Source organism: Paramormyrops kingsleyae, chromosome 21 (assembly GCF_048594095.1).
Source record: "Paramormyrops kingsleyae isolate MSU_618 chromosome 21, PKINGS_0.4, whole genome shotgun sequence".
Lineage (NCBI taxonomy): Eukaryota > Metazoa > Chordata > Actinopteri > Osteoglossiformes > Mormyridae > Paramormyrops > Paramormyrops kingsleyae.
In genome coordinates, this window is record NC_132817.1 from 16,196,285 (window position 1) to 16,211,734 (window position 15,450).

The window sequence follows — 15,450 nt, forward strand, 5'->3', positions numbered from 1 at the left end:
CTTGATCAATCATTTCAATACAGGCTGTCAGCAAATTGTGACCATTTGGGTTTCAGTCAGCGCCACTAGTGTGCTAAGGAAGTAACTGAAGGCAGTAGTCAGGTGATCTGTCCTGTCATGTCGTGTCCTGTCCTTCCTCCTCCCTGCCTCAGACTGCCCACACTACAGGAGGTCGCCCTCTGTATGACTCTCACAGTAACTTGTTGGGGAGGGTCTTCTGGGGTAGAAAGGGGAATAAAGAACTGTCCTCAATTTGTATCTGTGCATGTCTTAACTGTATTACATTATATTGTTTGGCTGTTCAATAAACTTCTGCTGAAACGGGACTCTGCAAATGGATTCCATACAAAATAAAATTAGTAAAAAAAAAACTCACCCTTTTTACAACAAATGTTAATTTATAATTGAGCCCTGCCATTCAAACAATACTGATGTTAAACAGGAATAACACACAGACAGGTGAATAAGCATAGCTGAATCAACATATTTGAAGATGTTTCATGATCAGAGGAATTTTACCAATTCAGAGAATCGGACTCTACTGTATCCAAATTGCTTGCACTGTTCATTTGAAAGATGTTTGAAGTCTGCCCCATAATCATGACAAGCAGTTTTAAAAATTCCCTGGAATTCTGAGTAACATGGATATCAAAATACACGAGTATCAAGCACAATAGACTGCACTCTGTCTAGATGTGAAAATTCTGAAAGCCAATACTTTCCCTATGCCCTGCTGAAAAGCTACAGACACATCCTTGTTTAGTCTAGTTTAGTCAAGGCCAAATAAAACATCACACAAAAATATGTATTTGTTGGGAATAACTTTTTTTTTGTTTTTAGTTTTAATTATGTCCACTAGGTGGTGTATTCATCATATTGTATCTTTTCACTGAAGGTTATAACAAAGTATACAAAAGATTAACTGTGCTGGTGACCACTGTAAACCAAATTATGACTGTGGCATAAAGTTTACAGTTAATATCCACAGTAAATCAAAAGAAATGGCACAAGGTCTGTCCAATCCTGTGTCTCACATAAGGCAGTAAATCCAAGGACGTCTACTTACAAAGTGAAAACATAGATCACTGATTGCCAATGCAAAATGATGTCACTCAATACGTACAACAACAAAATGAAAAGTTGAAAAGGAGTTTAATCTGAGAGCGTGTCTGTACTTGGTCCCATAGACTTGCTTAAACTTGATCACTTTAACTAGTCCCAAGTAAAGGATGTACAGTAGTTTATAAAAAAGCACGGCAGCAAATGCATAGTCAGAGCTATTTTAAATACACAGTAAATTTGACCATCACGGAAAAAAAAAAACTATACAAAAGACTGAGGCTTCGATCCCTTTTTAGGTATAAAATTGAGAGATACACATTCGCATCTTTACAGCCGGAATCCATTCCAGATCCTGATATTCTGGGATGTCTTGTCAAAGGTCACATGAAATCACATGTCACAGTACTGTCGGGGGGGGTTAATGTGCAAGCCAACAGTTAAATTCTTTCGTGTGAGACACAGTTCTTTTCCGGAATACTGTGTTATATCTGATGACTACCAGGGACATGTTAGATCTTCAGATTCTCTCTAACCATAAGTCCACATTGTCATCCAAAGTACCACAGCATGTTTACACATCTATAAACTTGTTTATTGTATTGTCCTTTGGAGTGGAGAAAGCACCCAATTAGTCCTGAGGAAATTAATCACATAGAGGTCCGCTGTGCTGTACTTCCTCAAATGGAGACCAAGGGTAGAAGAAGAATTAAAAAAAAATAAAAAAAAATCACCCATAAAACTTCATTTAGGCATGCAGGCATTTTACCGCAGACCAGCACCAAAAAGCGCTTTTCCCCCAGAATCTTATGAGCTGCTGTTGTCTTCTGATGCCGTCGGGATCCACCACACTGCCATCATCTGAGATCTTTGGAAATCAGAGCTTCTTGGGGGAGTTCCACTGTCATTTGACAAAGGGCAAAAAATAAACAAACAGAAAAAATGAACATGCCACCAACTCAATTAAAAGAAAAAGGAACGAAAAAAAACGCAGTTATCCAGGGTCACTGCCTCTTAAAGAGACCTGTCAGAAAAAAAATTAATTTATTGATTCAAGAGTTATATCCATCATGTGGATTTTTAAACGGTAAGATACAATGAATTCTCAGTATGTGACCGAACTGCAGAATACAGACACCCTAAATTTACAGTAAATTATTAAGAACCATAGTAAAAGTAACGACCTACTGGAATTTACTCAATGTGGGTGGCAAATACAATGAGGCTGAAAATGGTGTGTCATTTACTTGGCCGTAAGCCTTGAGTTTCTCTAAACCGGTGTTTCCCAATCCAGTCCTCGGGACCCACAGCTGGTCCATGTTTTTGCTCCCTCCAAGCTCTCTGCCATATATGGACAGTCTGGCAAGGAGTTTGGAGGGAGCAAAAACATGGACTGGCTGTGGTTCCCTGAGGACCAGATTGGGAATCACTGCTCTAAACTGTAGTGTAGCATGCTGGGTAAGTTGGAGGTGGTCACCTTTAAATGAAGGTCGAGATTGAGGCCTGGCAGGTGCCTGGGAGGAGAATGTGGGCCTGGGGTAGGAGATGGACTCCACGTAGTCGCAGTTGAGTACAGGAGCAGGTGGTCTGATGGAAAGATGGAGAGAATATGCGGCTGAATGCATATTTTATTACAACATGCAAAGGAAGAAAAGCAAAGGGTACTATACACAGCGTAGGGGAAATGTGTGTGTGTGTCCGTTCGTGTGTGTATATGTGTGTGTGTACACTATGGATGTCACCAGAACCAACACGGGACTGATTCTGATACCAAGACAATGCCAAAATTCTGAAAACATGATGGTACCCTTTTCTCTCCAGTACCATAGCCCATAGGTACCAGGGATGTGATTGTTCTGGACCTGACAGGAACAGCCCTCTCTGAAGCCCCCACCCCCATTTAAAATGATACAAGAAAGAACCTACCTTAAAAATAAAATGTTTATTACTCTTGAAGCACTTGCACTTCGTTTATAAATACGGTCCGGTTCAAATCCTGACAGTCACAAAGTAATAACCAACTTAAGTTTTTGTGCTGCCATAAATGATTTTGCGGTTTGTTTTGTAACTAAAAAAATTTGTTTCTAGTGACTTGTCCGACAACATATCTTCTAAGTTACTGACCTACATTTCCTTAAGTTAGTTGCAATTGGAGACACAATTGCCACTTTGTTGCCTTTGATTTTACAAGGCCTTTAAATTTAAATTGAATTTTACAACTGTAAATAAATGCGTAAATAAATGCCTTATCTGTGTTTAATTAATGTCATTTCTTCTGCCTTCCATTTCTGACCCAGTATTCTATTTTTAGACAGCATTTTCGGGTGAGTGCCGCATTTTCTGTATATTATCTCAATAGTCATTTCTTCATATTTATCAAGCCTACTTGAAGGCTACATGCCACTGTTGTTTTTTGCCATATTCAGCTGACTTTAATAAATAAGTGTATGCCTAAGTACATGGGATTTATTGTTTTGTTTTGTTTGTATTCAATTAGTATCTAGAATCATGGAAATTCACTGGTATTTGTATCAAGTACTAAACTTCTGGTATTGTGACATCCTTAGTACACACAAATACACAGAGGTGGACTCGCAACAAAAAGCAGCCCAGGAATTTGCAGTCAAGCGACTCCTTTGGTTTATTTTGGCACCGGCCGAGGTCAGTCGTGATCGACGTGTTGGGCACCCTCTGGTATAAAGGCTATACAATTCCGGAGCTGGGGAAGAAAGACCGGCTCTCACAAAATTTACTGAACTTCCCGATCGCCAGTCCATGCCTACATATATGAACAAACACGCACATTTCCATCCATTGAGGATCATGCATGTTAAGTGAATAGATTTTCGTTAAAATTCTTCCACTATCTAAATAATCAACCCAATGTTTTTTAATGCCTGAGCCCCTCCTTATCCAACCACTGGGGTTACAGTACCTCTCAGGCCTCTGTTTCTGTGATTTCAGGTGTTCAGATTCCTCCTGCAGCAAGGGCGTCCAATCCTCCTGTTGCAGCTACAACACACCCCACACACACCATGAAGACACACAGTCTCTACGGCCAGGACCACCCTTGCTGAACAGCGGAGCCTATGACAGGTCACAGAACTCCGCAGTCGTCGTTTTAACACCAGCTTCGTGTACTCGGGCCGTTTATTCAGAGTACAGCCATTTATCAATATTTGACAACGCTAAACATCAGCAGCCAAAAACGACAAATTAGACGAAATAAATAATAATGTCGTCTGACTCAAACAAACGCACTACCTTCCTGTCTTTCTTTGAGAGTCTTTTATCCCGATTCTTGCACTTCTTGTATTTCTCCTCTTCTTCCTCCATTATTAACCAAGCGATTTCCTGCCAAGTCAAATAAAAACAGCAGGTGACAAAACACTAAATGACACTGCTGCCAAAACAGGTTCTGCACGTCTCCCGTCTTCGCAGTCTACCATCCTCAGATACATTTTTCAATAACATGTTTGCTCTGTTCAGGTAGCAAACTTCCCAGTGAGCATTTGCACCTTACATATTCTACACCTGGCTTTGCACCTACACATTACTGTAGAACAGGGGCGGCCAATCGTATCCGCAAAGGGCCGGTGTGTATGCAGGTTTCTGGGATAACCTGTAGGTCAGCTGTTCAAACCCAGGTGTGAGGACTCTTCAGCCAATCAGGCCTCTAATTAGTAATCTAATTAGAGAGTTGCAGTGAAAACCCGCACACACACCGGCCCTTTGCGGATAAGATTGGCCACTTCTGCTGTATAACATTGAATAAGCATTATTGGAGAAATTTAAATTAAATCTGTGACATGACATGGACATAATCAACCAACCAAAGTCACTGCAAGGCTGACACACATTAGATTTGGCTGTAATTACAACATTTCAGTTTGCATACGCCGTTATTAGCCTTAAAATCATCCAACTGATTTATGTTAGACTCATGTATGTGGAAAGGGGCATAGAAGGAATCAGGTCATCCCCACCTCATCCTGTGCCACCTGAGCTGCTTGTTTATCGGCTCGACTTGCCTGGAAAAAAAAAAGAATATATATATTTTTTTTTTCTTCGAAATATGTCCTTTGACAGATACATCGATGAGCCAAAATATTATGACCACCCCCATGTGAAGAGAATAATGCTGACTATATAGTAAAAACGATGCATGTCAAGGTCTGGCATATATTGATGGCAAGCTAACATTCGCTACTCGTAGTTGACGTTTTCAGTGCGGAGGGAATGGGGTAGGGGTAAAGGGTTAGGAAGCTACAGGCCAATCAGACTGCCCGGGCTGACCCTTGTCCACCATCAATAACGATGAGCACACAAGGGTTGGAAGTGGACCTTGGAGCAATAGAAGGTGGTCACTTGGTCCAATCAATCCCAAGTTATATTGCTTCATGTGGATGGCCCAATAGGTGTTGGACCAAGAAGCCCAATCGCAGCTATGTAGCCCTGTTAGCAGCTGTGTGTCGTGACACATTTCTCCCATCATTAAAATGATCTGCAATTTGTGCCACAGTAGCCCTTCTGTTGTTTTATACTAGACGGGACAGCCCAAGTCCACATCTTGCATCGACGAGTCACCAGCTCAACACTCCATTGGTGGGTTATGGCTTTTTTTCCCCCCTCCCCATTCTCAGTTGGGACTCATCATGGCTGACCGTGAGCTCGACACAAGCTTTGCTGCTTCAGAGATGTTCTGACCCAGTCATCTGGCCATATCAACTTGACCCTTATCAAAGTGACTCAGGTCTTTACCCCTACCGCAACAAATCCCAAATATTGGCTTACCATCTAATATATTCCAGACCTTGATGTGTGCCGCTTTTACAAGACCGTCAACATTATTTACATCACGTGGGAGTGATCATACCGTTTCAGCTCATCGGTGTAAATGCTAACGGATTATTTTCTTACCCTCACCATTAGTTCCTCTTCCTGTATCCTTCTGGCCACCTCCATGTCTCGGACCTCTTGAACATCTAGGTCGTCCAAGCCCTGGGTCACCTCCATGATGTCATAATGTGCTTGCTCATTCCTGTCTGCAGGTGGTACCATAACCAAGTAATTGAGGTTTTCAGTATGTTCACAAAAAATTAGGTGTTGGCCAACTCCAGTTCTTGAAAGCCAAAGGGTGTGCTGGTCTTTGCTTAATTTCATGCCACAATGGTCTAGTTTTCTGTATAGTAATTTACATCACCTGGGATTTCATTATCTGTTAGTTTACAATTGATTCTGACACCTGAGGCTCTCAAGGACTGGTTGCATGTTAGAAAATGGTCAAAGGCTTTAAGACCACCCCCACAATGGATTCACACACAAATGAAATCAAAAGAAGCAGAAAAGCGTATACATGCTTCCTGATCAAAGAAAGCCCAACACATCTGACTCAGTATTTTCAAAGAACTGGTGCGGAGACAATCGCTGGCAGCACTTTTTTGTGATCAGTGGCTCGATTCGGGGGTCTGGCTGATTTGTTGAGTGGCTGGAGAAAGTTTGTGCACCAGGATGCTTCAGACAAACAGAGCGAAAACCCTTAGGCCCCAACAGCTCCAACACACAGGGCCTAAACTGTACCTGGATCTCGAGGGGGAAGGTTTGGGAACCTGGCCTCTGGAGAAGTAGGACCAGACAGGGCAAGGTCCAGCTGGGGCTCCCAGAGGTCTCCTCTTCCCCCCTGCACTGGATTTGATTGCTGGTACCTGGACGGCTGTCTTTGGGTTTGTCTGCTGTGGCTGACTGAAGGCCCCTCCCATTCCCCATATGCTCGGCTTGGAACTGCTCCTTCATCCATATCCCACATCATCAAGGGGTCCTTATTAGGTGGTAATTCAAGGTGGGCCACCCTGCCCGCTTCCTTGCCCCTGTCCCACTGCGGTGGCGGCGGCCGTGACGGCTTCTCCTTCTGCCATACCGCCTCAGCGTCCAGAGACGGCTGCCGCAGCGTGGACCCGAACTGGCCGGATCCATGTCCATCCCAGCTGGCTTCATGGGGACAAAGTTTGCAAAGTTGTACTTTTTGGGGGTCACGACAGCAGCTTGGAAGAGCAGCCAGTTAAAAGTCAAAACGACGAGAGGAAAGGGTGCTGCTTGGGTGGGGATGGCAATGTTACACACGCCTTACGAGGATGACAGAGCTGAATAACTAAAGGGCCGGCGGGACCGGCTTGGGCTGGAATCCCATGACAGTCAGCCAAAGAACTATGGTTTTGGTCACGCGACTACATTACACACAGAAAAATGCTACCAAACAGACAGACAGACCTGTATTACAGAGGCCCCAGACACACCCACACAAGTGGATAACACCACCCCGGCAAGTTCCACACTGTGTGGAGCTACAACCTGTCCTCTAGTATCACATCCCCTTACTTACACCTAACAGATTTTTATATTGCCCACAGCATATTATACTCAGGACTACAGATACATAAGTCGAAAGTATAGGCACAGAGGCAGCTGTGGCCAGTTAACTGCCAACATGGCTTCTGCTGCATCAATAACCTGACAAGGCAATACCTGAGCTGCTGGTGTGAGGTCTGACAATCAAACCACACCAGTTTGGGCAGACAACCAGGAAAACCAGTAATGCATACACCTAGTATCACCTCCAACCACTAAGTTCTCAAATAAAAATCTGGATGCTAAAAATAATGAGACTGGCTAACAGAGGATGTATGTATATAGCAGACTTAAGTGCTGGGGTATCCCTATGACTAATGCTATATGCTCAATGCTAACATTGGACAGAAACATCAGAGCATAGGGTGCTTCCACCTTGGTCCTCATAGTACTCCTCCTCAATCATAGGCTCCTTCTGTTTCTTCCTCCTCCGCTGCTCCTTCATCTCCTTTTCCTGGAGCTTACGAGCAAAGGCCTGTGTGAAAACGGATGACACAACGTCAACACAGGCTTCCACAACGTCAACACAGGCTTCCACAACGTCAACACAGGCTTCCACAGTAAAAGCTCGGATATCAACAGAAACAGGAACTTCAAACAAAGCACCAAAAACGGCTGACCCTAAAGGTTTTGGCTGCTGAGAGGTCTTGTGATCCCCAGAAACTTAAAAGATCCATCCTTGATACTGAAGCATGCCAAACACTTACAAATAAATTCAAATAAGTAAAAGAGTTTCGGGATCTGAGGAACCTGTTGTGACTGAGGAACTTAAATGTTTATGAAGATGGAAATGGAGGAAATGACATTGAGAGTTAAATTCAACAATCCATTCCTGAGAATACTTGGGGAAGCAAATACACACACAAGTTAAATTCAAAAAGCAATTCCCTCCATTGTGGGTGGATCCTGAGTGAAGATAATTGGCGACGGTTCTCACCTCGTCCTTCTCTTCCAGGTGCCGATTCTGCCTCTCCTGCTTCACCAGCTCCTCCTGAATCTCCATGGCCATTTCACTGTCACGACACTCCCTGACGGGGGAGAGATGGGGCATCTTATCGAAGAGCCGACAGTGACCCAGCATGACTTCTATAATAAATCGTGGCGAACCACATGACGCACGAAAATGAACGTCTTGACAATCAACAGGATTTCGGACCATTCCGAAGCGCCGTTGGGTTCTTAATCTTTACCCTCCCAATTGAAAACACAGAAGGGCCCCAAGGCCAAAAACCTCACAAGGCTGCAGACATTACTGATAAACCCACCCACCCCATCATCCCAACCAATGCCACTCTGCCAGATCTCCTTAAAACACCCAAAACAACCAATGTGAAGGTCACCGACGCCAGAACATTTTGCCCTGCCTATCAATGCAAAGCTTGATAAACATGTAATCCAGAGAAGCACGTCAAGCACACTTCTACTCCCTCAATTCTTATGGAAAAACAATGTGAGAAAAAGCCATCATTATGATACAATTACATTTCATGTCAATAGACAGAGATGCAAGCACGCATCCATCTTTAAATGCTATACATGCGGCAATCGATTGTTGTAACAGAGCAAATGCGTATGTATTTTATGTGCATTTGTGCTGACATGATGAAATTACCGTGCATTCTAACATTTACACCGCAACTGAAGTACGGTTTAGCATATAAAGTTTAAAATGCACGGTAAATTCTTGTCATATCAGACCAAACGCACATAAAATAATGCATTTGCACTGTTACAACAATCAATTCCCACACATATCACTTTTAAAGGTGAATGTGTACTTGTGCAGTAGGTATGCACATCCCTGTCAACAGAGAAACACACAAGAGGCAAAGGCATGCTTTAAAACCAGACCTAGCAGTGCTAACCCCCCCCCCCCTGTTAACCTCCTGAATTTATACTTTTTTACTTTTGTGCTGGGATGGTAAGCACACCCCATGCGTGTGATGTCATAGGAATAACAGGACTTAGAGTGGCATGTGCAGTATGAGAGATATGAGTAAAAACACAATGTCCTCCACAGAGAACAAAAACACATTGCTGCATCTGAGAAGGATTAACAAAGCTCAGTGGATTCTGGTATAAGTGAATCTACACCTCAATAGGAATGTAGTTATGGTAGCGTTCCATTAAAGGTAGGGTTTCACATGTGTCTATTGTTAGTGATCCAACGTATTCCACGTCATCCTATCTTGTCGTGGGGGACCCGACCAGCCACAAGCCTGCTTCGCTCCCCGTTTCCGGGGTGGGTCGCGACCTACACGGCCTTGTGGACCTGCTGCCTTCGGATGCTGGCCCGCAGGTTCTCCTCCTGCTGCAGACGCCTGGCAACCCGCAGGTCCTGTTGCATCAGCCGGCTCCTGTGCACGTTGGAGGCCAAGTGGCTCTCGACTGCGGGGAAATATTGAGTCACATTATTAATTCTGCAAAAAAAAGGCCACTGTCTGGATGTGCCTCACCCACACCCTCATGCCTTCTTGTGAGGGTGAATTAAGAAAAAAGGACACAAAATCTCTCTCTCAAATACAGGATTGGCAACAGGATTATCTATGGTTCCATCCCTTAAAAAACATGTGTGTGTGTGTGTGTGCGCGTGTGTATATATATATATATATACACAGTGAGGAACATAAGTATTTGAACACCCTGCGATTTTGCAAGTTCTCCCACTTAGAAATCATGGAGGGGCCTGAAATTGACATTGACACAATGACCCAAAGCACACAGCCAGGATAACCAAGGAGTGGCTCCGTAAGAAGCGTATCAAGGTTCTGGAGTAGCCTAGCCAGTCTCCAAAGATTTTCTATTGGATTTAGGTCTGGAGGGAGCTGAAACTCCGTGTTTCTCAGCGACAGCCCCGAAACCTGATAGATCTAGAGGAGATCTGTGTGGAGGAGTGGCCCATAATCCCTGTTGCAGTGTGTGCAAACCTGGTCAAGAACTACAGGAAACGACTGACCTCTGTAATTGCAAACAAAGGCTTCTGTACCAAATATTAACACTGATTTGTTTTTATTTCAGTTAGTTCTAGAAGCAAAATGTATAGTTTATGCTTAATTGTTTTTTTTTTTTATTTTATTTATATATCTTATTTCAGTTACTGAAAATGTTCTCTTATAGGTTTAGTTTTCTGTTAGAATAATAACCTGGTGCGTACATGTGCACATGCGTAATGGCAGTCGTCAGCCTCTGAATGTGGCTTGACGTCACTTGGCCGTGTTAGTCAGCTACTCTACGGAATAATACGGTAAATCACAGTCTCAGGGGTGCAATGAATCTGTCCGTCCCGCACATCTGGGGCCCCTTATAAAGCTGCTGACGCCCAAGGCCGAAGCAGAGCGTCTGAATTTGCGTCGCTAGGCACTAAATCCTGGCAGCAATTTGGTGGGTCACCTGTCCGTTAAAACTACTGGCCTGAAACTAATTCCCAGTAGCCTGTAGGTGCAACACAAGACATTAAAATAAGCCACAAATTTTGTAGAGTCCTTATACGGATGACAACCCCATACTTGCATGAAGATAAGAGAAACCTAGGTCCCAATATGTGAAATAAGCTGAAAGCTAAAAAACTAGGAAGGAATTGTGTGGTGGGACTTAACAGCGTTTTCAGTTTCGTTTATAAACGCAGGAAATTGGTTTGCAGGTATGTCACCCCACTGAACGAAACCAGTAGCCCTGGAGACAGTTGTGGCATGTCCCTGTAATTTCTTCACAAGGTCAGTTTTAAGGCTGGGGGAGCGCAGTGGTGCTGGGGAAGGAGGTGATGGATGTTAGGCAGAACCAGAGGAGGAGGCACGCAACTGTGGGGAAGGAGCGAGACCGATCAGTAAGACCACAAATGATGTAATGGGAGGAGAGAAGGAAATAAAAGCACAGTGGAAAAACTTGCTGTGAAGAAAGGGGGGGGGGGGGCGGGGCAACCAGCCATGTTCTCCTGAGGGCAGTAAACAGAGAGCCCCAATCTGTTTAGTGAGCTAGCTAACAAGCAAATCCTACAGGACATTTCAAACCTGATCGCAGAGCTGGTCTTTGCACAAATAGGAATGGGCATTTTTTTGGTGTGGAGGAGGAGCATGCTTGATAATTTCCGCATGCGAGCATGTAACTACCTTCATGCATGGCTAGACGGACGGATAGAGCAGTGTTTGCCAATCCGGTTCCCCAACCAGTGTTTCCCCACAGACAGTCGACATATTTGCTCTCGCAGTAGGGATCTCGGAGGGAGCAAAAATGTGGACAGTCAACATATTTGCTCCCTCAGTAGTCTGACAGGGAGCAAAAACGTGGACTGTCTGACAGGGAGCAAAAACGTGGACTATCTGCGGGTCCTCAAGGACTGGGTTGGGAAATATTGGGATCGAGCATGTCGCCAGTGGTCAGACTTACTCTCCTGGTCCTGGAGACTCTGCGCCAGCGAGTGATCCTCCAACAAGGCGAAGTCCCGGCATACTGCAGGGAGGAAGCAGAAGAACAGAGATGTCAGTGGAGATCTCCATGGGGAGATGCAAGGGCTGCGAAACTGGAACTCAGTCCCTTCTTGACCCAAACCTGATTTCTCTATGTCACAATTCTGTGTTCATATGCTCACCCTGCAGAGAGTCAAGGGAATCATCCACCATGTGCGATGTTTTTGAAGATATAAGCCATCTATTCCACACCACATCAAGAGTGCATCACCTCTGTGCTGGGAGATGGGATGCTGTGACTCATTGCCAATTAAACACCCCCCCCCCCAACAAGGCATCTGACTAACGGAGCCTTGTACTGTCAGGCCTACACTTCATAAGTGTCAAGAAGACAAACGAGGCGTTTGCTCCCGTCTCTTTTGTAGCTAATAAATCTCTTTGTTCTGGCTGATAGTAGTAAATTACAGAGGAATCATTTTGAGCAGGACGGGGGAAGAAAAAAAAAATATTTAAATCTTTATTGGATAAAAAGGGGTTCAGGACCTACAACCCTGATAGAGCATGGGTACTACAGCATACAAACATGCATGTGCAAAGGTGCAGGTCCGTTACCGACATGTCTGATCTTGCGATCCGACATTTCATTAAGAAAAAAACCACAAACAAGCAGAACAACCAAAATGTGAGAGGCCATAAAGCAGAGACCAATAGACAAGGTTTACACATTCACACAAACATCTTTTATGCAGCTGCGGGCACTTTGTGTTCGAGAAACAGTAGCAATAACAAAAGCATCGAGTTTCAAATAGTGAATTCAGTTCTTGAAACCTGTTTCTGCAGAAATCTATTCAAAAAATATCCCGTCTGTTTAAAATATCACTGACTGACACATATTACAAGCACACACACACGGTGGCAGTTAGCTTTTGGCAGTCTGTAAAAAGATAGCCCCGTATTTCTTGTTGAGTCGTTTTACATAACCAAGCGTAAATCAGCTCCTTCCCAATTCAGATGTGCTAATCGCTAACGCTGCCACTCAGTGTTTTTGCCACTCGGTGAGTTCCCCCTGCTGTGACGTCATGTGCATATCATTTGGAGCAGTAACAGCGCAAGAGCATCAGATAAGAGGGTAACGACAGTAAATGCAACTTGCATGCTTGCAAATCAAACTAACATGTTTGCAATCTGGAAGTATTTTACGCTTGAAGCAACAACTAGCAATACTGCCATTTATAAACGTTGTAAAAAAACAAGTTCTGAGAGGTGGAAGTAGTGTTTAGTGGAAAATCCCGCTAAACAAAGCGCACGCAATTGTGCGAGACAACGTGAGTAATGACAAAAAAGCAATGTTTAATTTGGGAGTCGCTAGCTTGGGGTGTTTTGCGCACTCGCTGCAGTTTGTGGTACGAAGTGTAAATGACGCCGTTGCCAGTTTGTGACAAATTGTGGGGTATTTTAAGCATTCATGCTTGGAAGATATTCAAATTGAAGTGCAAATGCTTCAAAAATGTTTAAAACAGGATGTACGAACAAGGTGGAACAGCACGTTATGTATTTTTCTAATAGCCTAATTAACAAATCTTTCTCTTGGTATAGGCCTACATTTTCTTTTCATTTGTATTTTACATTTTTAAGTAGTTTTGGTATCCGATTAGTATTCACCGAAAAAGTAGGATCAGAGCACTTCCAGAAATGAAATGTGATACATAATTCAGTCTCGATCTAGGTTTATTTAATCCTGATATAAAAATGCAAGTATTCAACCACAAGCAAAGAATAACTAATAAAAAAAATTATGTGATCATATTTACTTCTGCTTCAAAATAATGGCAAACTTCTGTCCAAGAAGGAATAGATGTAATTACTCCAAAAACACAGAGGAGATGGGACACTAGATGCAAGAGACAATATCCTGTCTTAGCTAGCCTACTTCCACTCCCCCCGCCACGTTCTTCAAGAAAAACGAAAAGGCAGGTAATATCTACAAGGAGGATAGGGAGGCAATAGAGGCAGACAAACATCAGACAATCTGACTTGTCACCGAAGTTGGAGGGTCATCACGGACTTGTGAAGGAGAAGTCTGATTGCTGCAAGCAAATTAGACAACACGAGGGCAGACGACAAGAATGTAAATACGTATGTAAAAGTGACGGCAATGGAATGAGTGATATGCCCCGTCACCGGTGACGCAAGGCAGCCAGGACGTCCAAAAATAAAATAAAATATTTTTTTAAAAATGCCAGCGGTACGCAGATTTCAACTTTCACGCTCTCTTCTCACTTCCTTCCTTTATTTTCCACTAAATTTTGAGTTTGTACTAAGAAACTCAAATTACCTAAAGCCATGGATCATCGCCAATGTTTCCACATTTAATGACAAAACGCAACCCAAATTAATTTTTATATTTGCTATCTTTCTGGAAAAAAAAAATCTTTAAGTTTCCCTTGCAGTGTTCTCCATTTTTCGGATGACTTGAGGTCTGTACAGCTGCCAGTGCACCGATCTCATTAACAATTAGCTGCCCCCTGCTATGTCACGAAAGTCACATATGGGTTAAATGCAGAGGACACATTTCGTTGTTGCGCACTGTGTGCTGTGGTATGTTGACAATGACCACTGATCACCTAATTCTAAATTCTAAAATTCTAAGAGGACGCCGTACCGGTGCGTGTCAAGCGGGGGGTAACTGCAGCGCCGGAGCCGCGCCTCACGCATCCCCTACGCGGTTAGTGCGCTTTCCCCTCTCAAAGCCATTCGCTGCCGTAAACTAAACAAACAATTACATAACCATATAAAGAACACATTTTCGCGTCCCTTCTTGTTGTCTGCCCCTGTTATTCTCAAGAATTATAGTGCAATAAGCACTAGTAAATACCCTGGCAGATAACATATTCAAACAGCTAGGGGACAGATTTTGCATCAGTCTAAATGCATGGGAGGCGGGGGGAGCAAATAAAACAAACGAAATGAAATGACACAAAATGAAACTCGTTTTCGGAAAGCGTACTTAACTAAACATTATGCTGTCACCGCGGTGTGGCAATGACGACGGCACCAGTACGTACGTATTCCACTTGTAGGTGAAAAACATTAGACAAAAAACAAAAGTTTCTACCAGGAAACAAACTTACCTTCTTTAACTCCAGGTAAACTATTCTGATCGATATAATCAGCCATACTGGGAGTACTTCGAGAACTGCTTGTCCTGAACTATATTTTTCCCAAGAAAATTTGCCAACGATTGCTGTTTTATTTTTTAAGAAAACGGTGTTTGATTAATTGCAGGGACCAATGCTCCACTAACAGATTTGTCCCTCCGTCCCTCCCACTTTTGCACTTTATGTGTGAGTTATGATTCTCGATTCTCCTTCGCTACGGGAGGCCGGACGGGTCATGCTGACGAAGAGCGTTTCGATTTAACCAAGCGTTAGCCTGTGCTAATTTGATTGCCGGTGCAAGACGCGTATAATCATTGGTTTAACGCCTGACTCTTTTTTTTTTTTATTAAACATGTGATACGCAAATAGCAATAATATGAAAAGCGCGCTCGTTATTTACACCTGTTGCTTAACAGTAACATCTA

The 15,450-nt window shown here is 43.4% G+C and overlaps 1 protein-coding gene across 6 annotated transcripts; it reads right to left on the reverse strand.

The window, feature by feature from the left end:
• Positions 1-378: 378 nt before the first annotated feature.
• Positions 379-15,269, reverse strand: ccdc50a (coiled-coil domain containing 50a). Of its 6 annotated transcripts, none has more exons than XM_023798172.2 (12): positions 14,999-15,269; positions 11,848-11,910; positions 9,723-9,852; positions 8,402-8,492; positions 7,840-7,939; positions 6,640-7,047; positions 5,986-6,104; positions 5,046-5,090; positions 4,324-4,413; positions 3,995-4,071; positions 2,537-2,646; positions 379-1,960 (listed from the first exon to the last, which is right to left on the reverse strand). In XM_023798172.2, the coding sequence occupies exons 1-12, from the start codon at positions 15,042-15,044 to the stop codon at positions 1,917-1,919; spliced, it is 1,323 nt and encodes a 440-aa protein (XP_023653940.1). In that variant the 5' UTR covers positions 15,045-15,269; the 3' UTR covers positions 379-1,916. The 6 variants fall into 6 exon arrangements, with proteins under 6 accessions (XP_023653940.1, XP_023653941.1, XP_023653939.1 ...); XM_023798173.2 differs by having other exon boundaries at positions 379-2,083; positions 5,980-6,104; positions 14,999-15,268; XM_023798171.2 differs by having other exon boundaries at positions 5,980-6,104; positions 14,999-15,267.
• Between the last annotated feature and the right edge of the window lie 181 nt (positions 15,270-15,450).